Source organism: Sorghum bicolor, chromosome 8 (assembly GCF_000003195.3).
Source record: "Sorghum bicolor cultivar BTx623 chromosome 8, Sorghum_bicolor_NCBIv3, whole genome shotgun sequence".
Taxonomy (NCBI): domain Eukaryota; kingdom Viridiplantae; phylum Streptophyta; class Magnoliopsida; order Poales; family Poaceae; genus Sorghum; species Sorghum bicolor.
The window spans coordinates 1,963,296-1,989,298 of NC_012877.2; the positions used below are offsets into that span (position 1 = coordinate 1,963,296).

General features: G+C 41.0%; 4 protein-coding genes across 7 annotated transcripts; 2 read left to right on the forward strand and 2 right to left on the reverse strand.

Annotated features, from left to right (window-relative positions):
- On the reverse strand, positions 1,603-5,543 carry LOC8071456 (wall-associated receptor kinase 4). 3 transcript variants are annotated; one of them, XM_021446571.1, is made up of 3 exons: positions 5,332-5,543; positions 5,093-5,213; positions 1,603-3,936 (listed from the first exon to the last, which is right to left on the reverse strand). In XM_021446571.1, exons 2-3 carry the CDS (start codon positions 5,125-5,127, stop codon positions 1,878-1,880), a joined length of 2,094 nt encoding a protein of 697 aa, XP_021302246.1. In that variant the 5' UTR covers positions 5,128-5,213; positions 5,332-5,543; the 3' UTR covers positions 1,603-1,877. The 3 variants fall into 3 exon arrangements, with proteins under 3 accessions (XP_021302246.1, XP_021302247.1, XP_002442737.1); XM_021446572.1 differs by having other exon boundaries at positions 5,103-5,213; positions 5,332-5,344; XM_002442692.2 differs by lacking the exon at positions 5,093-5,213 and having other exon boundaries at positions 5,332-5,542.
- Positions 6,431-10,006, forward strand: LOC8067146 (pentatricopeptide repeat-containing protein At4g18975, chloroplastic). The gene is made up of 9 exons (XM_002441717.2): positions 6,431-6,779; positions 7,152-7,173; positions 7,266-7,379; positions 7,713-7,823; positions 8,492-8,635; positions 8,716-8,928; positions 9,043-9,247; positions 9,468-9,571; positions 9,669-10,006. Exons 1-8 carry the CDS (start codon positions 6,691-6,693, stop codon positions 9,563-9,565), a joined length of 996 nt encoding a protein of 331 aa, XP_002441762.2. The 5' UTR covers positions 6,431-6,690; the 3' UTR covers positions 9,566-9,571; positions 9,669-10,006.
- LOC8071457 (probable galacturonosyltransferase 7) lies at positions 15,188-20,669 on the forward strand. 2 transcript variants are annotated; one of them, XM_002441718.2, is made up of 9 exons: positions 15,188-15,681; positions 15,791-15,834; positions 15,980-16,054; positions 16,989-17,142; positions 17,219-17,271; positions 17,865-18,160; positions 18,436-18,793; positions 18,876-19,427; positions 19,588-20,669. In XM_002441718.2, the coding sequence occupies exons 1-9, from the start codon at positions 15,528-15,530 to the stop codon at positions 19,864-19,866; spliced, it is 1,965 nt and encodes a 654-aa protein (XP_002441763.1). In that variant the 5' UTR covers positions 15,188-15,527; the 3' UTR covers positions 19,867-20,669. The 2 variants fall into 2 exon arrangements, with proteins under 2 accessions (XP_002441763.1, XP_021301426.1); XM_021445751.1 differs by having other exon boundaries at positions 15,794-15,834.
- LOC8071458 (calcium uniporter protein 6, mitochondrial) lies at positions 20,763-22,974 on the reverse strand. The gene is made up of 2 exons (XM_021445752.1): positions 22,435-22,974; positions 20,763-21,454 (listed from the first exon to the last, which is right to left on the reverse strand). The coding sequence occupies exons 1-2, from the start codon at positions 22,852-22,854 to the stop codon at positions 20,999-21,001; spliced, it is 876 nt and encodes a 291-aa protein (XP_021301427.1). The 5' UTR covers positions 22,855-22,974; the 3' UTR covers positions 20,763-20,998.

Below are 26,003 nucleotides of genomic sequence, written 5' to 3' on the forward strand. Positions count from 1 at the left end.
AACATAAGAAACCTAACCCACTAAGTTACATTCAGTCTGCGTCATCGAAATATTCGTGAATGCTACTAGAGACTATGGAGAGAGAGGAGGCGAAGAGGCTGAAGATGGAAGAAAGACGCGGCGAGCAGGCAATAATATAGCAGAGGTTATTGAGTTGCATGCATCGACTAGTTCAACCCAAAAGCTTAATCTGATAAGGAGAAGTAGATATAATTCACTTATATTCCAACACTTCCCCTCATGTGGCCTCAGACGTGGAATAGGAGCGAGCATCAATTATTTCATTTAGTTACGCTAGCCAATACTCAAACTCGAGACATTTGGCTCTAATACCATATTGAGTTGCATGCATCGATTAGTTTAACCTAAAAACTTAAGCTGATTGAGAGAGATAGACAATTCAATTATATTTTAAGAGAAAAGAGTTTTGGCCATGGTGGATGTGATGTTGGCCTAGATGGCTACATCCTCGTTTATTAGACAACACAAGGGCTTGGGGTAATTTTACGATACATTTCATTTCATTTCATTCAACGGACGATGGTTGTGAAAAATGTTTGTCCCCATTTGCCGAATTTTAGGGGGAAAAACAGAAAAGACAGGGCACGGGAGAAAAGGGAGAATCCGGTGCAGTGAGAGTGATGTGCCTGCGAGTGTGGATGGCCTGACGGGGAAAGGGGAAACAGCTCGCGCGCCCTTTCGCTACGATGGGACGGCCATCGTCGCCAACTTGTTTGCACGCAGCAGCACAGCACGCACGCACGCACTTGTTTCTTTCTTTGGTCTTCCGATTCCGATGGGGCTTCGTGCACGCAGCATGGACTTAATTGAGTTACAGCTGCAGTGCAATGCAGATAGATAGAGGAGTACGTGCATGTAGTAGTGGGTTTTGTGATGTCCTCGATTCGTTTGAGCTTATCAGCTAAATCTGTGAGCGATTCAGTAGTGTTTTTCTCTCAACAAATCAGGCAACACTATTTTCTACCGTGGCTTGAGCGTCGGCACATTGTAGCCGGAACCAAACTGCATGTTGATGGGGGCATCCGGGCACGCCATCAGGGACATCAGACATCAGTGAGAAAAAACAGTGCAAGGTGTCTTGTCGTTGCATTGGGTGCACACCCTTGGACCTTGGTTCATCTGATAAACACACAAGGGCTAAACATGGTTGATCTGCTAAATTACTTGTGATGGTAACATCGTCACAGGCACATGTGCTGTGCTGGTACCAGAGTGAGTCCTTGTCATCGCCTGGCTGTCAAACCTAACCAGTTCTCCATCTCTTTTTACTACAGTCCTGGACACTGGTGTCGGTGAAAATGTGGTCAACAAACGTTTCTTGCGCAACAGAGGGCAGGCACAGCCATATTAATGGGCCTGGGGCCCCACTCTATTCCACTGTGGCCCAATCCAGCCCGGACCACTATACTCAGGTATGGCATATGTACTGCAACTAACTGTACCAACGTGTACCCGATCCAAAAAAAAAAGTACCAACGGGTAAACTAGCAAGCAATCGCAGAAATCTTAGGTTTTGTAAATTTGCACGGTACAAAATCACTCGCGGCAGAAAAAAGAAGAAAAAAAAGGTGGGCGACGAATTACTGGGGTACTGGCAGTCTTGATAATAGAATTCCAGCGATCTGTCGTTTCGCTTACAAATGTTCACTTGAGAATTGCAGTGAGAATAATCTGTAGTTTCAGATTCATCTTTATTTAAAAGTACAGCAGTGAAACAAGAAAGCACATTGTGACGAGAAAACATCCAGATCGAACTCATATACCAACAGAGGAAATTTCTTTCACCATTCACAATAATACTATAGAGAAATATTTGCTGCATCAATTAGTAGCCTCTCCTGCTAACTGTTATCTACTCATCGGCATGAGAGGGCCGTGGCGTCCTGCAGCCTGTATCTTAGGTTCTCAAGGCGTCGCACCACCTCCACCATTTCTGGTCGTTCGTCTGCATCTTCCCTGAAACACTGCACTGCCAACTTGCCCATCTCTTCCAGGATAAGCAAGTTCCCTTCGACTACAATAATCTCCGCGTCAACCATGGCTATCCAACTCCCATTTTCATCCCCGCAAGCTCCAATATATTCAATCAGGGGGCTGTGTCTTGGCTGCTTTCTGGTGATTAGTTCCAAGAGCACAATTCCGAAAGAGTAAACATCAGTCTTTGATGTTAAGCACCCAGTCTTCAAGTAAACTGGGTCAAGGTATGCTAATATGGTATCGAATTTCAAACCTATACTGTGGCTTATCAGGGGTCCACAAATAATATCAACCTTTGGCAGAAGATCGTGATCTAGCATTATACATGTAGATGTGACATTGCCATGGAACTTTTGGAAGGAGCACAAATACGCCAATGCCTCTGCGGATCCAATTGCAATACGTAGGCGTAGATCAAGTGAGAGAGTACCATTATAACAATGCAGAACCTCGTGCAGGCTCTTACTGGGGGGAAACTCGTATACCAACAGAGGACGTTCCATCTCCAAGCAACAGCCCACTAGACTGATGATATTCTTATGGCGAACCTTAAATGCAAATGACATGGTGTCAACAAAACCATTTTTCTCAAATGTTATGTCCCAAAATAACAACAACCTCTTCACTGCAACATCTTGGTTCTTGATACATCCCTTGTAGACGAAACCAGTATGATCCTTGGAAATACAATGCGAATAGCCGCGGGTAATCCTTTCGAGTTCTTTTAAGGTGAAAATAGTTATGCCAACAGCTTCCAGTATTGAACCACCAAAACTCTTGGACATGCGTGATTTCCTATTGAAGATGTCTAGGTTGCTGAACTTGTAGGTTACACTTGAGTTGGAGCTGGATCTGGGAATACTTGAGCCATGATTGTCGACCTTTTGTGTTATCGCCTGCGTTCCCGACGATTGGTGTTGACCTATTTTTTCTTGAGCTTTCCCACTGCGAAGGGATCTTCTAAGCATATGCAGGCTCACCAGAACCTCTTTCATTTCAGGGCGTTCCATGATATCTTTTGTGAAGCACTGTGCTGCCAGATTTCCGATTTCGTCAAGAATCTCAATGTCTCTCTCGTTTGCTATCTTATTGTCAAACATCTTCCGTGCCTCCTGCTTTCCTTTTCCAAGAGCATCAGTGAAGTTCCTTTTCAGGCGAGTACCAAACCCATTTTCGCTTGCCTTGGCTCTGGTAATTAGTTCCAAGAGAACAATCCCAAAACTGTAAACATCACTCTTTGGATCAAGGAGCCCAGTCTCCAAATATTCTGGATCCATGTAACCTCTGCTGCCTATTACATTCTTGGTGTATTGAGATTGGTGCATGGAAAGTAACCTCGATAATCCAAAGTCAGACAATTTTGCACCCAAATTATTGTCGAGAAGTATGTTATCAGGTTTGATATCACCGTGAATCATCGGTTGGTACATGGATGAATGCATGTATCCTAAAGCATCTGCACATTCTATAGCAATACACAACCTTGCATCCAGAGAAATGGGAGCATCACTGCCATGAAGGAGATCTTTGAGATTTCCCCCAGGAACATACTCAGTTACAATCATTAACGCATCATCCTCAGAACAATAGCCCAAGAGCCTGACTACGTTCTTGTGGTTGATTTGGCAATGGACGATTAACTCTTTAGCAAATCCATCTTTCACATTCTGGCAGATGTATTTCTTTACTGCAACAGTAGTACCATCATCAAGAGAACCTCGGTAAACTTGTCCAAAGCCACCTTGGCCAATGGGAGTGCTGTAATTGTTAGTTATCCTTTTAATCTCATCTTCTGTGAAGTTGTTTACATTATGATTGTTGACTGGTATCCATTTTGCCTTTTCACTGCCTTTGATGAAGTCAGTAAGCTTCTTTTCAGGGAGATCCATTAGGACAGGGGTAAAGAATAGGATTTTATAGCAGAAAAGTCTCTTGAACCTGCCAGTGTAAACGAACAAGTGAGTCAATTTGTGTACGAAACTCTAGTGAAGACACTGAAGCTTTCGTTTCTTTTTTCTTTGTAAAGTTAGACATTGAATAATTGGAGTTTTATAACCATACTATACAAGTAACCGTGGCATCAATATATATTTAATCTTTGTGGGAAAAAAGTATTTCTGTTGTACACTTTGAACTTGCCATATTTTCAAAGTCCCTGATGTAATCAACACAAATTAATGGACTATTCTCAAAATTACCAGTCTTTTTTTTATCGATCGGGTGTTTAACCCATTTTTCATTAAGAGGAAGTAAACAAAGGCCTTGTTTAGTTCCAAAAAGTTTTCGGATTTCGGTACTGTAGCACTTTCGTTTGTTTGTGACAAATATTATCCAATTATGGACTAACTAGGATCAAAAGATTCGTCTCGCGATTTCCAGCTAAACTGTGTAATTAGTTTTTGCTTTCGTCTATATTTAATGCTTCATGCATGTGCCGCAAGATTCGATGTGACGGAGAATCTTGAAAACTTTTTGCTTTTTGGGGTGAACTAAACAAGGCCAAAGTGCCCAAGTTACACAAGCGATCCACGGCGGTAGCGAGGAGCCATCGTTAGTGAATCACAGCAGCCCTAACTCAAACCCACTGTAATTTTGCACCCAAATTACCCGTCTCTGGTGATACTAATACAGGTATTGCGTTTACACACTTCGAAATTGCCATATTTTCAGTTTCTAATCTAATCAACATAACCCTGTGCAACCCAGCTTCATGTGCAACCTATGTAACCACCAATTAAAGCCACAGGATCTAGATCCAACATCTGAGGTTTTTTTCACTTAAACCCTCCCATCTAGATACACACGGGTTAGATTTAAACCCACAAGTGGAGGGTTAGATCCTGTGGCCTTAATTGGTGGTTGCATAGGTTGCACACGAAGCTAGGTTGCATATGATACGTTGCCTACCAAGCTACCTATCTCTGATGATACTAACAGTCTGAGATGCTTATAACGATAATCGTGGGCACGCTAGTAATATGTCTTTTTATCAAATAATAATAATAATAAAAACTTCGGCGGAATATCAGATGCCTAGTTTTCTGTCCTGATTTGAGTCGGATTGGAATAGTTCAGGAGCAGAAGCTTGGCTTACAGGTAGGTACCTTCTTGCTGCCTTATAACAAACATGGATCCCTAAAATAAAACAGTAAATAAGCCGAGACAACAAGCTTCCTGCAGCTCCAACGACATCAATTTGAGGCCGTCGGTATCGACTGCCAAGAAAAGGATCCAGCTAAGAAAACTAGTAACAATAGCTGGCCTGGCTAGTGGAGGAGGGGGAAAAAAGAAGAAGAAGAAGAAGAAGAAGAAGGAAGCTAAGCACACACGTACCGTGTCACGGCAATCGATGGGTAGAGCAGACTGATCCTGCGAGGAAGTAACACTAACAGTGGCTAGAGATTTTGAGATCCGGCAACTCCAAAAATGAGATGCATAGCTCCGGTTCAGGACTGCCCTTTGTGGATTGTGGATTGTGGATTGTGGTGGGTGAGGAACAGAGGAAGACGACGGTCGGAGACTCGGACCTCTCGGTCAACGGTTGGGCTGAGTTGTTGTGGATATTGTCAAATAAACTATTTTAAGCCTAGTTACTTCATGATTAGATAATGTTTGTCAAATAAAAATAAAAGTGTTACAGTGTTAAAATCCAAAAACTTTTTTTATCTAAACAAGGCCTTAATGCTCTATGCATGTGTCATAAGAATCAGGCCTTGTTTAGTTCACCCCAAAAATCAAAATTTTTTTAAGATTTTCCGTCACATCGAATCTTGCGGCACATGTATAAAGCACTAAATATAGACGAAAATAAAAAAAATTACACAGTTTACCTGTAAATCGCGAAACGAATCTTTTGAGTATAGTTAGTCTATAATTGTACAATAATTGCTAGATAAAAACGAAAGTGTTATAGTACCCAAAACTAAAAAAATTTAAAAACTAAACAAGGCCTTGTTTAGTTCCCAAAATTTTTCAAAATTTCCCGTCACATCGAATCTTGCGGCACATGCATGAAGCATTAAATATAGATGAAAACAAAAACTAATTACACAGTTTACCTGTAAATCGCGAGACGAATCTTTTGATCCTAGTTAGTCTATGATTGGATAATATTTGCCACAAACAAACAAAAGTGCTACGGTAGCGAAATCCAAAATTTTTCTCAAACTAAACAAGGCCTTAATATGATGGGAAAACTTGAAATTTTTTAGATTTTAGGTGGAACTAAACAAAACCTGAGCAAAAAAAAAAAAAAAAAATCGAACTGTATAAGCTACTAGTTCACGGTCATCAACAGCAACACGGCTGTGGATATTGTATGGGCTGGGAACCTGGGACATCTATCTGCGACACGGCCCAGTGGAGGCCTGCTCGATCAAGCTGGCCCATCGCCGTTCCCCATCTGCCCGTCTTGGCTACTCGACCGGGGCGGCGGCCACCTGACCCTTTCCCGCCCGGCCGCCTCTGCACTCGCCGCGACGGCGCCACAGCACCGCCAGCCGCGTGCCCGCCCGATTCTCAACCCCGACGCAGCCTCCACGGAGCCATCTCGATCCTGAGTTGCCCAGCCGTCCAGCGCCGCCGCTGGAACCGGCCCGCGCCTATTCTCCGCGCCACCGCCGCTCCCAATCCGAGACCGGGAGGCGGCGGCGGCCTTGAGGAGCTTTCAGCCGCCGCCCGCCCGCCGCCATCATGCTGCGGCATCTCCAGCGATCCCTCCGCGCCATTCACTGCCTACCCGCCACCGGCCACGCTGCCTGCTACCCCGTCCCCCTCCACCGGTGAGTTCCTTCTCTTCCGTTACCCAGTCCCCTATCTATTAGTCTTTATATCCCTTCAAATCACCGTGTTTCCCTTTCCTTCTTTTCGTGGATTTGAGGAAACGGAGCTATGTTTTCTAAACACTGACTCTGAGACTAAAGTATTTCTGGTTATTATAGATAAAAACTAGTTCTTTTTTTTTCTCCGTTGGCAAACGTCTCAATCTGTGAATTGTGATGGTGGAAATTGAATTTCTGAATAATTTGATTTTCGAACTATAAATTGCAATGCTGCTAACTCTTGCACTTAATTTTATTAGCTTCATCATAGTTTATAGTCCCTTAAGGAGACACTGTTTAATAAACTTCCTTTTTACTTATTACATTGTGCAGGTTCTGGGATTCACATATAGAGGTACACGCGTCTGCATCCTAAGCAAGAAGTTCCTCTTCCTTAATTCTGTTTATTAGTCCTAAACTAGTTGCACCTCTGGCTCATCTGTTTAGCCCGTATCTGGTTCGTGTAACAAGCATGCTATCAGAGATTTCTCTACTTCCAAAAGAGTTACAAGAGACTCAATATATCAGCAGAATGAGTTAGAACCAACTACGCCTGTGAAGGTATCCACAACACTATCACACTTTGCTTTCTACTGAAATATTTCTGTTTATCTTTGTTGCTACTTTGTGTTGCCATTCTTTCCTTTCTGGTTGATCACTATTTAGAAATCCTATATTATTTTTAGATGCTCAGCATGTCGAATAGCCTAGTCAATATTCAAAATACACGCCATTCTTCGGATGCACTGATTGCATTGAATAGTTTCTTGCACATTTCTGGGTTGCTTCCGTACAAGCATTTATGATTCTTTAGTTTTGTTGATTTGTTTAGCTTCCGAACCATGGCATTATATAAGGTGGGTATAAAAGAGTTTATTTTTTTCTTATAAACAGGGTACTGACGTAATAATTGATCGCATACGAAAGAGCACAGGAAAATTGGAGGAAGGCCCTGTTGGAAAAAATCTGTCTTCAGCGGAGAAAAGGAAATTTCTTGTCAACACTGTATGTACAGATAGTATTGATATATAATTTGTTTACCCTGTACGGAAAATATTCTAGTATGTTTCAAATGATGATGATACACATACTAATAATGTAAAGGACGTACCCAGTGCTGAGAGCATCCTGCACTGTGCGGGGTCTGGGGAAGGGTATTAGCAGCAAGCCTTACCCTTGTGATGTGCAAATGCAAGGAGGCTGCGGCTCGAACCCGGGACCTTCCGGTCACAGTCGGTAGTACTCTACCGCTTGCACCAGATACAAATTGTGCAAGACATTTTATAGACAGTTTCATTTCTCCGGCATGATAATAGATATTAGTGAGTTCACATTTCACATGATTTTCTTGATTTTGGTACAAGATTGATAACAACTAATTCTTTGTATGATGAATTGTTGACCTTAGGAAAGTAGATTATGTGAGCACCTGCCGGTTCTTCTTTGAATGATTAATATATGTATAAAAATAACAAAACATTCCATTAATCTTCTGGTATTGACCTGGCCGGCCGCTGGCCACCTGAGTTCACAAATTATAACCTTCATTCTTGTTCAGTGTGGATAAAATTGCACCACTTGTGCATATTGAAATTTGTCAATTTAAATGCAGTCATTTAGCTGCTTTTGCCTAGTGCAACAAAATTACCAAATACTGCATTCTCTAACTGCAGCTTCTTAGCCTCGAAGATTCAAGAGAAGCTGTTTATGGCACCCTTGATGCCTGGGTTGCCTTTGAGCAGGATTTTCCTTTGGCTTCACTGAAGCAAGCGCTTTCAGTTCTTGAGAAGGAGGAACAATGGCATAGAATTGTCCAGGTATTGTATAGTGTCAGCTGCTTTCATTTGTATTTGTCATCAATACATTGTGAAGTAAATGTCTGTGACTACATACTCAGGTGGTCAAGTGGATGCTGAGCAAAGGGCAAGGAAATACAATGAGAACATATGAGCTATTAGTGTGTGCACTTGAGAAGGATAACAGAGCTGAGGAAGCACACAGAATCTGGCAGAAGAAAATAGGCCATGATCTGCATTCGGTTCCTTGGCGTTTCTGCCGACTTATGTTGGCTATCTACTACCGAAACAATAGACTAGACAGGCTCATGAAGGTTTGGGCCTAAACTTTGTAACTTTGTGATGTAGTTTATATTTTATTTTTACATATTTGTCATTTGATAACACGGCTTATATGAATTACTTACCTGCCTCTTCTGATGACTTAGCTCTTTAAAGAACTAGAAGCCTGTGGTCGTAAACCTCCAAGCAAAGATATTATACGGAAAGTTGAAGATGCATACGAAATGCTTGGATTACTAGAAGAGAAAAAGGTGTTGCTTGATAAATACAAGGATTTATACAACAAGCCATCTCGAAATGATCGAAAGAAAAGCTCCAAATCCAAAAAGATTGAGACTGATAAAACATCTGGTTAGTTCCTATTCATCCTGTGAAAAGTTCCTTCAGACATCATGTACTATCTATATGCCTGTAAAATTCCTGTTTGCTTCAGATGCTGAACTTAGTTCTTTTACGAGGATATATGACTAGCGTTGTTTAATCTCTAAGCTCTAGAGTATTCCCCCAGTTTCATGAGATCAATTAATTTGTTCGGACACTAGAATTTACAACATTGTTATTCTGTTCTCAGCTGATGGCAGTAAGGAAAGCAATATGGAAACATCTGAAAATCTTGAAGATCACTGTTCCTCTTCAGTTGAGAAATCAGATGCCTCTGCTGAGTCATGATAAGAGGTAATGTAAACTAGGCAGTCCATGACTTTTAGTTTACAGTTATGTGTTTACAACTGCTGGTTGGACATTACGTCTCCCTTATTTATTTTCCTTCCAGATTCATCACTGATCCACTGATGTGGCCATAAGATTTGACCGAAACATGTTGATGGCAGCATTAGCGATCTTCATGCTCTCAGAACACGTTTGCTTCTAGTAGATGTCTAGCCGAAGGAGCAAATAGTGTGTGCTCCCCTAATTAGAAACATGTTTATTTTTTTTTCTGATGAGTTGTTTATAGTTGACACTACTCTGATATTTCTTTTTTCTTGGCTTGGTTAGGCCAAACATATCTATCCACTGTCATGAATTCATATTTTTTTTATAGACATGGTACAAGGGCATTTGTATTTTCACTGAAAATATTGGGAGATCCTAAACGAGTGTTTGGCATAATCTAGCCCTCTGGCTATGTACAATGTGCAAAGTTCATTCCTGGCACCAATATTCGATTTAATGTGCACAGGGAATCGAATTTAATAACTGATCATGTTTGCTGCAAGTCTGAAGATGGAAGAAAAGTATTCCCGGTGTCAAATGGAGAATGTAGATAGCTATGATAGTATGATGACAACTGAAGTGGGAAGCTAAAGCAGGAAGCAGGTGCCCATATCTTTGCTTTGATGGTGCTTTTGCCTGCATTTTCCCTCCTTATGTGCTTTGGAAACTTTGAAGGCAGCATTCTTGTTGGGCCCAGGCCGGCCTGATGAAGAAGAGCTTTGGATACTGCGACATGGTGCTCCTTTTTTTTCCTTTCAAAGGAAGGCCTCTGGATGTGTGTATGATTCCCTCTAGCTAGCAGTTTTGGGCTGTTGGCACTTGGATGATGGTGGTGGAAGTGGAACCCAAGTTGTCATGCATTGATGCATGCATGCATGCATATGTAGTGGGAGGAGTTGAAGTGGTTTGCACGCTCACTTCACTTGATCACCACCGTGCATACATGCATGCATATACAGTGGATTCGTACCAATGCGATTCATGTTGCCAGCTATGTTTATGTGTGAGTGACTTTGTTGCTACATGATGTGCATGTTTTGTAATCTGGAATGTGCATTCCACCTGCTCCGTAAGTACATATATATATATATATACATATATAGAAATATATAGTGGTAGTGTGGAGGGCCTGCAACTGCAAATTCGATTCCTCTGTAAAGCAAGCGTTTCGAATCTGATCTTGCGTTTCTATAATTTGGATTTGGATGTGGACGTACAGACAGACAAGACATGCTTGCAATGCCGTGGCCGCGTTGCTCGCCACAGAATTGTTTATGCTAGAATTATTGTATTCGTATACTGCATGAACACGATGACAGGTTCCCTGATTATGTTTGTGTGCACTTGAATCCCAAGCCAAAGTGCGTTCTGCTCTGTTTTTTAAGGCTCTGGCTCTATTTGAACATGGGACTTTTTCACCCTGCTTCGTGTATTTTCCTTTTATAATATGAACTGGTTCGCGTGGAATTACTACCTGATCCATGTAAAATCACAACTTGATTCATGCGAGAAATCCTTGCGTTCCAAATGCGGCCTACCGTAAACAGGGAGGCGTGCAATGCAACGCAGTTCCGGTGGGGGTGAGAATTGAATTGAGGCAGTAGATACATACAGTACTGGTAGTGAGGTGATCCGCTCGTTGATTCTGAATGTCCTGGCACCAGCACCAACCTCCAACCAACCACGCCCATCTTGATCTTGAGATAGCAAGAACACTAGAGGCCGGGCGGCCAAAAAAAGAAAGGGAAGAGGAGGGGGGGGGGGGGGGGGTGTTGCTGCATGCCCCCACATGAAACATGATCCCAGGCCCAGCTTTCCACTGGAGCACTAGTACAGTGCGATCTTTGGACACTGTGGCCTTGTTTAGTTTACACCGAAATTCAAAAAGTTTTTAAGATTTTCTGTCACATCGAATCTTGCGTCACATGCATGAAATATTAAATATAGACGAAAATAAAAACTAATCACATAGTTTAACTGTAAATCGTGAGACGAATATTTTGACCTTAGTTAGTCTATGATTGGACAATATTTACCACAAACAAACGAAAGTGCTACAATAGTGAAATCCAAAAATTTTTTACATCTAAACAAGGCCTGTATTTGCGGCCAATACTACAATGCTAGGCCTTGTTTAGTTCCTCCAAGAACCAAAAACTTTTCAAGATTTTCCGTCACATCGAATATGCAGAGTTGCATCAGGTACATAAAACAAATGGCCTCCACCTTCCATGAATTAATATAAGAATGGATATATAAATACGCACGTGGTTGAAGCGCAAACGGATGTTGGTTCAGGTCTTTGCTTAGTTCCATATCTAAATTTTTTTCACACATATATATAAAGTATTAAATATAGACAAAAAACAAAAATAAATTACATAATTTGCATATAAATTAGAAGATAAATCTTTTAAATCTAATTAGTGTATGATTAAACACTAATTACTAAATAAAATAAAAACACGATAATAGCTAAATCAAAAAAAATTTCGGACAAGGCCTCAGGCACATGCCACGAACGCGTACCGGCCCGTATTACGGACCATTATACAATGCAACTACCTAACCGACACTACTGTCATGGATGCAGCAGCAGAAGATTACACTACTAAATTAGATTGCTGATGGTTCCAGACATGGTACTAATAACAATTAGTATTAGGATATACAATATTTAGACGTTCTCGTGTCTGATGCATCGACACGGCAGACGGACAGACACTGGCCACTGGCCTCGAATCAAGCGTGTTGGCAAGCTGATGAATCTTTGTTCACGATGATATGCGTGCGTGCCTGCGTCCAGAGCTTCTACTGGCGGTGTGTTTGGTTTTATGGCCAACTTTTAGGCTTTGTTGGATTCGTTTTGAGTACTGTAGCAATTTTATTTTTATTTGATAATTATTGTCTAATCATGGATTAACTAGGCTTAAAAGATTTATCTCGCGATTTATAGATAAATTATGCAATTAGTTTTTATTTTCGTCTATATTTAATGCTTCATGTGTTTGGTTTCATGGCCAACTTTTAGGCCTTGTTTAGATCCAAAAAGGTTTTGGATTTTGACATTGTAGCACTTTTGTTTTTATTTGACAAATATTGTCCAATCATGAAGTAACTAGACTTAAAAGATTCGTCTCGCGATTTATAGGTAAACTATGTAATTAGTTATTCTTTTTATTTATATTTAATGCTCCATGTATGTGTCGCAAGATCGATGTGATGGAGAATCTTGTAAAATTTTAGGGTTTTGAGTGTATCTAACAGGCCCTAAAACAAGGCCTTAGCCTGGCTAGGATTCTAGCTTAGGTAGACTTAGCTTGCTCTCATTAAGCTAACCTCTAGCGGTTTGGTTGTTTGTACTATGTTATCCTGGCTAGCCTCAGACTGCGTTTGGTTATTACCTGTTTTTTAATACATTTACCTCTTCTCTGAATTGGTAAGGTTACCTAAATGGTGTTTGGATAGTGAGTAGGATATAAATATAATTAAGTAAAAAAAATGGATGACATGCAAAGACATTTCAGTGCCAATTGTCCATTGGCCATTTCAGATTCCTGAGCCAGAAAGAGAGAAAATGAGAAAACTTACCGCGCTATCAAGCATGCAAGAGCTTAGGTCTTGTTTAGTTCTAAAATTTTTTGGGAAATCGACACTGTAGCACTTTCGTTTGTATTTGACAAATATTGTCCAATTATATACTAACTAGGCTCAAAAGATTCGTCTCATCAATTTCGACCAAACTGTGCAATTAGTTTTTATTTTCGTCTATATTTAATACTTCATGCATGCGTCTAAAGATTCGATGTGACAGAGAATTTGAAAATTTTTGCAAAAATTTTTTTGTAACTAAACAAGGCCTTAGCTCATACGTTTCTAATCGAAAAAAAGGTTTAACTCTTTGACATGCTTGCCACTATCTGACCTTTTATTTTTTTTTTTCAATTGTTTTTAGTCTTCGCGTCAGCCAGCGATTTGTAAACGCCGTTCCGTGCTGTGAGTAGAGTAGGTGCAGTAGTGAAAGGAACCACGGACCACGGTCGTCGACGGTTGGTAGATGGGGAAATGCGTATGCATTGCATGGGAGAGAGTTTGAGAGAGACGGCTACACCTACTGTACACTGGCACGACGGCATGTGCACGTGAACAAGGACCATCCAATGGCAAAATCAGGTCAAGTAGATCCCACAAATGCTGCCAAAAAAAGATCACAGTATCAAACCTCAAATAGACGCAGTAAAACCGGAGCAGGCTAGTAGTTTGGATGGAGATGTCCTCTCATGGATTTTTAGACTTTTGAGCATTGATGAAATGCAGGATTTTCATAAAACTCGTGTACACAAGAATCAATTTATTGTTTGTAATAAGAGAAAAAAAATTATGGGGGAAATGACACGTTTCTGTTAGTTGAACTTAATTAATCCAAGGATGGAGAGACTAAGCGCCTGCCACCGTTTGGTTGATAAGCCATGACAGAAAGTACTGTTGGTTGATTTATTATGAGAGAAAAACACTACCGAATGGCTGGCAGATTCGGCTGATAAACTCAAGCGAACAAGAAAATCAACCAACTCTTAAACCTGGGCTATTGTGGCTGAATAAATAGATTTAAAGTTATTTTAAGTCAAATTTGACTTTTTTTTAAAAAAGTTAAGATTTATAATATCAAATTAATATCTTTAGATTTACATTTTCATAAGGTGCTTATTTTATGTTATATGATGTTGTTACTCTTTTCTTTAAAGTTAGTTAAACTTTAAAAAGTTTGTCTCGTACTGATTTTAGAAATTGATTTATTTAGAGATAGAGGGAGTATATAACAATGAATAGAGAATTATACTTGGCCCTTTTGAATTTTTATTACTTGCTCAATCATGCCTCTCCGTTTGGCCGATATTAGATGACGTTTTAAAACCTCTCATGAAAAATCAATGTTGAAGCCAAAAGACTAAAATACCTCTATGATTTGGAAAAAATAAGAAGGTAAACTATTTTAAAACAAAATTGAAATATGATAAGATCATATATTTTGGCGCGGAGGGAGTTCTCAACGTTGCTAAAGAACTTAACAAAGACCATCATCTTTGACGAGGGTCAGATTCAACTTTCCTACCTAAATAAATCAATCTATATATTTGTCTTAACTTTGCATTCAAAATATTTGTTCCAAGTTAATTTCTCATGCATGATTAAACTTATAAGAAAGAGCAAAATACTAATAGCACTAAATGAACATATCATAAAAAAATATTTCTATAGTCTATCTAATGTATTATCTTGATGCCATAAATCTTAATGTTTTCTTCTGTAAATTTTAATTGGTTTTTGAAATTGTTTAACTTATCATAGCTCTAAAAATTAATTTTTTCAGAAAAAAGGGAGTAATAATAATAATAATAATAATAATAATAATAATAAACACAAAAGAATGAGAATAAAGTTTAAACGAGGAGTTTGACGAGCTGCCTGCCTCTGTATTTCTTTTTCCCGTGGGTACGAAAAAGATGAAAAAGGACGGCAGAGATTGGGGGTGATAAAGAGGGACGCGTCCAAAGCAAAACTGCAAAGGCAGAGCGCGGGCCCTGGACGGTCGGCCGGCGGGCTCCACTCCGGCCGCTCCTCTCCCTCTCCCTCTCCCTCTCCACGGCAGTCTCCCCCCCACCAGTCCTCCAGTCTCCACTCCACTGATGCGGCGCGGCTGGCTGGTTGGTTGCAGACAACGCCGCTGGGCTTAAACGCGCGACGCCCGAGGACGCTTAGCTTGTTTCTTGCAGCTTAATGCGGGAAGCAACTACATTACTACCTCACCACCAGACCCACCACCACCACCACTGACCGGCTGGCGGCAGCGCTCCGGTGAGGAGCAGTGGAGGAGAGCAGAGCAGGTGGCACACACTAGCACCGCGACGGCGACGGCATGAAGGGGCACCAGCATTCGTCCTCTCCGCTGCTGCCGACGCCGCCGCCGAGCAAGCGCCGCTGCAGCGGGCTGGCGGCGGCCGTGCCGGCGCTCGTCGTCTGCTCCACGCTGCTCCCGCTCGTCTACCTCCTCGTCCTCCACCGCCCCGCCGGTGCGTCCGCGCCTCGGATCTGTTGTCTCCCCTTCCTTTTTTTTTCCCTTGCTGATTCTCTAACCAACCGTGCGCGTCGCGTGCTCCGGTGTTGTGTTGCTGCTTGCAGCAGGGTATGGATCGGACGACCGCGCCGCCGTGGTCATCAGCACCGTAAGCTTCTCCACTCTCCCCGTGCAGAAATTCTTAATTTTTTTTATTAATTATTACAGTACATCCTCCTCAAAGAAGTTTAGCAGAGTCCCCAGCTTCTGAAATCCTGACGCCTTTTGTTTGTTTGTGCTTGGGGTTGCTCTAGGAGCTGGCCGGCGTTGGGGCGCGTGGCAAGCGGCATCTGGAGAATGGGGGCGCCATGAAGCACAAGCTGCTCAAGGTTAACAATCCCAGCCTGCTACACTGCTCAAGAGACAGTGACGGAGCATTTTGTTTGTATTTTATATATGTCAGAGAGATACAGTGATCAAGCTGAATTCTTTTTTTTGCCGGCCCGCATTCGGGGGGAGGGGAAATTAAGCTACTCAGCCTTCACCTCTGCTAATTGTTTAGTGCGTTCATGCGCCTCGCGTGCGCGCGCGCGCGTGTCGTGCGGACATCCGCCGCTGCGTGCGTGCGTGCGTGCTGCCGGTGCTGTGACGCTGAACAACCTACCGCATCTGCCTCCATTCTCAAGTTGCTTTCTTAGAATATGAGGAGGTGGCAACTCGAAATTGTTTCTCTCGTCACGCCTTGACATGCCCATGCCTCAGTTTGCTATTCTTGGAGGGTTGGTGGCAACCCAAAATTGTTTCTTTCATCATGCCTTGACATGCCATGCCATGCCTATGCCTCTGATAAAATATATATGTACACAAAACTGCTGTCGCTGGCAAGATGCCCTCTTGCTGTACCTTCCTATCTTTTTCTACTTCTTCATTTTGAAACAATTTGATTTGCCTTGTTACATATTTTCTGTAAGACTGTAACCACCTTTGTGTCAATCCATAACTGCATTTGAAGAGTGGACACCAAATATTTATTATTCTCATATATCCTCTGAGTTAACAGTGTTGCACTGATCGACTATATTGTTTCAGTAGTTACTACTCATCAAAATAGATCAATTGGTTGTATGCAATGTGGCCCAATGCTGGTGATGAAACACTGCCAAACCTGCAAACTGGTGCACAACTATCTAGCTAGATGGATCGCTTTGCCACATTGACGTTTCCTGGCTTACCTAAAACCATCATCAAGAGACTGCTGTACTGAAATGTCTGATGTTTTCTTTTCAATCTTGACTGACCTCTCTTTTCTGAATGTGTACCCAGGATGTTTCCAAAAAGGTGTCTGGATCTAATGGGATTCCGGCTGAGAGATCTACTAGATCAAAGTCTAACAAGGATCATGCTATCAAATCAAAAGCAAAGCTCAAGGGTGCTTTCTCTTTAATTGGACTAAATAATGACACCTTCAAAAGTAAAGGTAAAGCATTAGGAGAGTACAAACAGGAAGATGTTGCTTGCTAGTATCCATCTTACTGTATTCAGTTGTGTTTCAGGACCTCGTACCCCCAAAAGGTATCAATTGAAGGACTTGTCCTGGAGATCAAAGGTAACTGCAATCTCTTATTTCCCAAAATTTTAGGATTCGGTAGTCTGCATCTCTTCATTTTTCATATTTGAAAAATAGTTGAGTAGCCGCAAGGGCTTACCATGACAAAAATGGTGAGCTCAGTTTGCTGTGCTTCTATTGACATGACCATTTGATCACTGGAGCTTGACAGTCAATATTTTAAATGAATATATACAGTAAACACAAATGTGATGATAGGAACATTGTTGAACATTAGTTTGGCATCAGTATAGTCTTGTATATGTTTCTGAGGGTTAAACTTTCAGTGAGATTTTACAAATAAAGTTGATAGGACACATTTTGCACATTCACATCTGCTAGTAAGAATGTAAGATGGTTTTCTTTCTAAGCAATAAGTACGTTAGATCAGGTAATACAATTGTGTTCCCTTAAACATACTGTACGGTTTTCAAGCTGTTGGTAACTTGGTACAGGATACGGCTCATGTGCTTTAAGAACAGGGTCATTAATTTTCTTTTGACCAGTGAATCCTTCAGTTTTGTTTTTGTTTTTGTTTTTTTTGTTTTTTTTTTACTTTTCTACCATAGGAAACTTAATTTGTTCTGTGACAGGATACAACTGTTAATGGGAAAGAGAACTATGGTCAAGAGGCAGTGCATGAGGAGTATACCAAGTCCTGTGAACATGAATATGGGAGTTACTGCCTCTGGTCTACTGAACATAGGGAAGTAATGAAGGATGCCATTGTCAAGAGGCTTAAAGATCAACTTTTTTTGGCGAGAGCTCATTATCCTAGCATTGCAAAATTGAAGCAACAGGAAAGATTTACACGTGAACTGAAGCAAAACATCCAAGAGCATGAACGCATGCTGAGTGACACCATCACAGATGCTGATCTTCCACCATTGTTAGTCTCACTTTAGCTTTGAAATCATGTGTTTCTTTATTTTTAATATAACCGTTTGCACTAAATAAATGAATTATATGTGGCAAGTGCAATCCATTAACATGGCCTTGCTTCTTGTCTTAGTTCTGTGTCTGCATTTCTTTAAGAAATAAAGGATGAGCATACACAATTATGATGCTGGTGACTTAATTCTGATAAAATAATGCACTGCAATGCGTTTTTTTAATTCTATTCTCAAAATATTTCTGGTGGCAATGACTGGTTACTCTTTTCAGTTTTGCAAAGAAGCTGGAGAAGATGGAGCATACAATTGAGAGAGCCAAGTCTTGTGAAGTAGGATGCTCGAATGTTGAGCGAAAACTTAGGCAGCTACTTGATATAACTGAAGATGAAGCTTATTTCCATACAAGGCAGAGTGCATTTCTATATCATCTTGGGGTCCAGACTACGCCGAAAACTCACCATTGCTTGAACATGAGATTGACAGTAGAATATTTCAAATCCAGATCAAGTCATATGGATCAGTTAAATGAGCAGGAGCTTGAAAGTCCTACCTTCCATCACTATGTAATATTTTCCAAGAATGTACTTGCAGCTTCCACCACTATCAATTCAGCAGTTATGAACTCCCAGGTATACCGTTATTTTCAAATAATATAAAATGTTGTGTGGAATTCATCTTGATCACTAACTTATGCCCAATAACACATTTCAGAACTCGGACCACATTGTTTTCCATTTGTTCACTGATGCACAAAACTTTTATGCGATGAAGCATTGGTTTGATAGAAATTCATACTTGGAGGCAACTGTTCATGTAACTAACATTGAGGACAACCAGAACCTCTCTAAGGATATGCATTCCCTTGAGATGCAACAGTTATGGCCCGCAGAGGAATTTCGTGTCACAATTCGTAATCATTCTGAACCTTCCCAGAGGCAGATGAAAACTGAGTACATATCTATTTTCGGCCATTCACATTTCCTCTTGCCTGACCTTCTTCCTAGCTTGAATAGAGTAGTTGTTCTGGATGATGATTTGATTGTCCAGAAAGACTTGTCATCTCTGTGGAACCTCGATATGGGTGGTAAAGTGATTGGTGCTGTCCAGTTCTGTGAAGTGAGATTAGGCCAGTTGAAACCTTATATGGCAGACCATAATGTCAATGCTAATTCATGTGTGTGGTTATCTGGCTTGAATGTCGTTGAATTGGATAAATGGAGGGACATGGGCATTACAAGTTTGTATGATCAATCGTTCCAAAAGGTCAGTAGAACTCACCATTCACATTAAATTATCAATTGTTATCTCACGAAAATTTGTGGTTTACATGTGGTAGCTCTAGTCCTATCCTTTTGCCATAACTTCCTTCTCATGTGTCTAGAAGGCAGTTGCCATATGATATATTAAGTTTGCTTTCTTGCAGTTGCGAAAGGACCGCCTGAAATCACAGCGATTTCAGGCACTCCCTGCAAGTTTACTTGCCTTTCAAGATCTGGTATATCCTTTGGAAGATTCATGGGTTCAATCAGGCCTTGGACATGATTATGGAATTAGTCACGTCGATATAGAAAAGGCTGCTACTCTGCACTATAATGGTGTGATGAAACCTTGGCTTGACTTGGGGATACATGATTATAAGAGCTACTGGAGGGAGTACATGACTAATGGAGAGAAGTTCATGACGGAATGCAATATTCACTGATTAATATTGGACATGAAATGCACCAACACTCATTTTTGATCATTTGAACCACAGACTTCAAGGGCTTTGTTTAAATGATGAGGTTATCATGAAAATAAACAGAATCGCTCCTGGCCTGCAGTATCTATGATGACTCAAATCCACCCCTGACGAGGCGGTTCTCAATCAAATACCAAAAGGAGAATAGGATGAAAAGCTTTCTGCATAAAACTGCCAATGTTGCCATAACAGCATCTACGATGTCTGAAGGACTCCAGCATGAAGCCTGAGTTATATTGCAGAATACCAAGATATAATGTAGATTATTTCACACTGTTTGTTATGATTTGATGAGTTTTTTCTTTTTTCATATGCAGCTGGACATTGCAAAAGTGCAGTTCCTTGCTGCTCATTTTTAGTGTAAAATCTTTGGTGCTATTCTTTTTGCTCATTAAGTCATTATGTAAGAGCAATACTACTGAGGGAGTCCAATGTTAACTGCAGCACAGCATGTACAGGGAACAACAAATGATGCCTGAATTAGCAAGTATTTTTCTTGTGATTCTTTGCAGCAAGGCTTGCATTTGTTATTGTTAGATGTTGATATCCCGTTGACGACATAACAAATGGTTATTTGTTCTGCTCAATGTCATTCTTTGGCTTTATAGGATCTTTTTGTTTCTTTTTAGGAAAAGTATAGGATGTTTTTGTAGTGCAAATCCCAGAAGGAATGGGAATTCAGATAGGTTTCTAGCATAATTTGGATGTCGGTCCTGCGACCAAGCACAGCAAATGAAAAAAAGAAGGAACTGTGTTCTTTGATACTTGCATAGTTTGGCACATGGTCATCTAGTATTGAGGCTATGCATGGAACATATTCCGGCATAGTTCAGCATGTCAGGGTCCTCAAAACAATCTGTCAAAACACACATAGGTTATATTAGCAAGGTTCGAACATTCAGTTCGCCTTTTGATATGCAGCCAAAAGGTAACTCCTATATGATCCGTGTCTGTCAGGATCACATTTCTGCCTGGAACGATAGTCTCAACTGCAGGGCATGTAAATAAGTAGTGGCTATCCTAGTATCCTGCAACCTAGAGGGTGCACTGTAATGCAGCAGGTAACAGATGAGAAAGTTTAGCTCCTGCGGTGTTACAAGTCATGAAGCTTAGGACCATGAGGGCGATGGCCTTCCAGGGGACACCTACAGTGCTTCTGCAACTCCAGGTACCTCTCCATATCAAACTTCTTCGCTGCACAAAGCTTCTTCTGCCTTGACAAGAACAGCCTCTCCATGAAGTCCTGATACGTCGGATCTCTTGAGGTGATGAGGAAATAGGCGTAGCCGACGAGCAGGCCAGACGCGGTGGTGAAGAAGGCGATCGGCTCCATCACGTCCCACGAGAACTCCCAGAACGTGAGGCGGAAGAAGAGCCCGACTTGGCACATGAAGAACCCTAAGCCAGACCACAGGATGCGCCGCACTTGCTTGTGCACCAGCTTGTCGATCTCTTCCTTCTTTGCCTGGAGCTGCTCGAACTCTTCTTTTCTTGGGTCATTCTCGGGTGCTAGCGCAAGTGGCACAGCCCTTCTAACCAAGTCCACCACCTGAAAGCGGTCAATAATGAGTCAATGTAAGATTCAGTCAGAGAGATTACATCATGGCTCCTTTTGCTCGTCTTGCACGTAACGTAAGAAAAACCTTTGACTGTAAGCAGATTGGCTAGATATTCATAATGGGGGTGGTTCATAATGAATATCTAGTAGATATTCATTATTTTCGCTGTCAATAATAGTGAAATCGAGACCTTCCTACAGGCAACAGCTGAAAGCAACGGGAAAGAAAAAATATCATCCTGATGAGGCAATCTTTTTCAGATAATAAATATTTTAGCCTTTGTCAATGTGCTGCCCACGCGTCAAAGAATAAATTAGTACCTTAATTCCAGGTGGATGCTTACATGCTTTGGTGGAAAGAAAAAATTTAGCGCATACTATGTTCCGACAAGGGTAGGTAAAGAACAGACAGTAGTTGTGGAGGACCGGAGGTTACCAAATCAAAGAATATGTGATCTAGCAGTAATGTGAATCTGTACATGGCTCCAATTCCATGTACATCTTGATGCTTTTCAGCTAACTGCACCCTCACGTTACTGAGGATTCCTAACTGCATCCTTACGTTACTGAGGATTCCATAAGTGCATCTTGACTTACGACCCCTTGACTATTCCCAATGTTACTACTTTCCTGAGCCATCTGGTAACTGATGCTAAAATCCCATTTCATGTCATGAACAGAACTTTAAAAAAATGAGGATTTTTGCCAGCCAGTTAGTCTCCAATAATATAGGAGGACTGAAACAGGGCATTACTCTGGAAATTTGATGGGGTTTCTTTTCATGAAAGAGGGATTTCTATGAAATGAGTTCAGATTTTTAACTGATTAGCAAGGATGTAGACCCAATTTGAAACAGGATAGCAAAAAGGGTTCACCCGAATCGGAATCCGGAATAAGCCGTTACGAGAGCAGCAAAGCAGTTTCGAATTTCGATACGAACCAAAAGTGATGTAACGCTCAAGAAATGCGACCTTCTCGGGGTGGAGGTAGGCCTTGTCGCGGAAGAGCAGGACGACGCCGGCGTGGTCCAAGGCCCGCGCGAGCTCCTCGGCCTCGGCGTGCGTGCGCGCGGCGCCGGCCTCGACGCAGGCGTCGAGGAGCTGGCCGTACCCGACCACCTCGTCCCGGCCGTCCCGCAGGCGCCGCTTCAGCGCCTCGACGCCGACGAGGCGCACCAGGCGCCGCGCCTCGGCCGGCGTCACCTCCGCCGGCTCGGGCTCCGCCTGCGCCGGCCGCGGCAGAGGCGGCGGCGGCGGCGGGGAGAAGCGGCGCGCGTGGAGGAGGAGAGCGGCAGTGGCGGTGGCGGCGGAGGGAGTGGACGGGGACGGGGACGGGGAAGGCCAGCGGCGGGTGAGGAGGAGGCGGGAGGCGGCTGCGCGCCATATGGACATGGTGGTGGAGGAGGACCGGCGGCAGTGGGATGGCGGTGAGCCGGTGAGGCCTTGCTTTGCTTAGCAGTTACTTCTACTCTAGCAAATAGTTTCTTCCTGCTGTCGTGTGACTGGGTTTTGCTCAAGTACGAAGCCAGGGGCTTGTTTAGACCTTGTTTTAGTTCACAAAATTTTTCAAGATTTCTAATCACGTTAAATCTTTGGTCGTATGTATTGAGCATTAAATATAGACGAAAATAAAAACTAATTGCACAGTTTACCTATAATTTGTGAGATAAATCTTTTGAGCCTAGTTACTCCGTGATTGGACAATGTTGTCAAATAAAAACGAAGTGCTACAGTAGCCAAAAACCAAAATTTTTACGAACTAAACAAGGGTTCTCAAAAAATTTCCACATTCCTGGTCACATCGAATCTTTACACATGCATGAGGCATTAAATATAGACAAAAATAAAAATAGTTACACAGTTCATCTATAATTTGTGAGACGAATCTTTTGAGCCTAGTTGGACAATATTTGTCAAATACAAACGAAAGTGCTACATTACTCATTTTGCAAAAAAAAAAAAACTGAAAGTAAACAAAAAGTTTTGCAAAATAGACACTATAGCGCTTTCGTTTGTATTCGACAAATATTGTTCAATCATAGACTAACTAGGTTCAAAAGATTTGTCTCACAAATTACAGGCAAACTGTGTAATTAGTTATTATTTTTATTGATATTTAATGCTTCATGCATACGTCGTAAAATTTGATGTGGCAACAATTTAACTTTTTTTTGTAAAATTTTCTGGGACTAAACAAGGCCTTATGTGGAGCTATTTGATGTTGTCAATGAGAGATGCTTTGGGCAATGGGCACACATTGTTGTAACTTGCAAGGGCCACGTGAGGCTGAGGCTGCACACTTTGGCCTTGTTTAGTTCCCAAAAGTAAAAAGCTTTCGGTACTGTAGCACTTTCGTTTGTTTGTGACAAATATTATCCAATCATAGACTAACTAGGATCAAAAGATTCGTCTCGTAATTTACAGCTAAACTGTGTAACTAGTTTTTGTTTTCGTCTATATTTAATGTTTCATGCATATGCTACAAGATTCGATGTGACGGAGAGTCTTGAAAACTTTTTGGTTTCAGGGTGAACTAAGGCCTTGTTTAGTTCCGAAAATTTTTGGGAAATCGACACTGTAGCACTTTCATTTGTATTTGACAAATATTGTCCAATTATGGACTAACTAGGCTCAAAAGATTCGTCTCGTCAATTTCGACCAAACTGTGCAATTAGTTTTTATTTTCGTCTATATTTAATACTCCATGCATGCGTCTAAAGATTCGATGTGACGAAGAATGTGAAAAATTTTGCAAAATTTTCTGGGAACTAAACAAGGCCATTGCAACTCTGTTTGATTTCATGCGTGCTCTGGTTTCCGAGTTGAACACCAGATGATGGTTTGACTCTTTTTTTTAACGAATTTTATTTCAACAGCACGAAGTTGTTAGCACCATTTGTGCTGTGTTGATTGGGTGAAAGGTGTGTGGTCTGCTTGCTTGACATAGCTATAAGTAATCTGTTCGTCAACCTTTTAACAGTGTTTTTTTCTTATAAAAAATCAACGAACAGTATTTTTATGACTTATTAGCTAAGCAAAACATGCTCGACTTCTTGCGGTGCATCGCATTGGCCTTGCTAACAATTTTATATTTTATATAATATGGTTTATTTTATTAGTTACCGTCGTCATAGAACAGGTAGTGGCAAAATTTGCATAAAGGAGATCGCTTTTTATGTCTAAAACGTTGTATATATTTACAAATGAACGGAGAAGTAATTAGCCCTACTCCAAAATTTGCTTTGACCAATGAAAGCCTCCAACGTCCAAGCCTAGATTGCGTCATCCTATTCGCTTGGTTAAAAAAATCATGACTAAAAGTATTGTTCGCTGATTTATTGTTAGAGAAAATATTATTATATGGCTTACATATTTGGCAGATAAGTTTAAGCGAATAGGTTATGGAAAATGCTTCTTTCTTGAATATAAGAGCATCTCCAAGAGGCTAGGTAAAATTATATTATAAACTATAAGATTTAGCCATTGTGTAAAATAAAAAATTCATCCAAAGCGTAGAGTTCCACAACAATTTTTGTATGGGATTGCTAGTGAGGACGGCGTGTTATCTATGGTAAGCGAAAGTTTAGGGATAGCAAATTTGCTATTTTAGCAAACTAGATAGCACACATGTTAGACTTTAACTTTTACTTTAGAAAACTAAAAGTAGCCTAGATAATATGGATACGATATCTGTTGGAGTTACTCTAAACCCATTGTATTTGCTTTAACTAATCCGATTGTCTTCACACTAAGTTCAATATGGCTCGCTATAAAATTAGAGAAATCCTAGAAGTGTCCATAGAAAAGGCAAACATCTTGCTTAAAAAAATCCCACTTATATATATACCACAATTAAAATAAATATACATCTAAATTACGCATTTGCTAATCTGCCAACCGTGGTGATGCATGGGCTACCAATTTTGTAATAAGAGACAAGTATTAGGAAAAGTACATGGATGAATTAAGAGGGAAACCAATATAGGTAGTTTAATTAGTTATGCGGGTCTCAAATTTATCCATAGACTTTGAATATTTGTGTCCTTCTTTCGCAAAAAAAAAAGTGTCCTTTGCAATTTTGTGCTTTGATGAATGATGACAAGTAACATGTAAAAGTATATATATTATTTTCAAAAGAACAAGTGATCTTTTATGGAAGTACTTTATTGTTGAATAAAATAAATAACCAAAAGTAACCCCTAATCTTCATCCAACTACTCATGTATGTCATTATGAAAAATAAAATGAAATATCTCCTGAGTCCACTACCTCCATTATTATTACAAATAAGATTCCTAAACCTAAATTATTACCTAACATATTCTATATCTATACCTAATGATAAAGAGGCAAAAATTCAGTCCACCTTAGATTTTCATCCAACCTATAATTATAAATTGACTCGGTTTTGGCCAATTCACTTGAGATTGGAGTGGGATTGGCAGCGCCGCAGCAAGTCCTCCTCGGTTCGGGCCGTCTTTCTGCGTTGGGTGGGCCGGGTCGCCTTGCGTTTTCGGTTTTCCTCTTTCATTCGCGCAGCC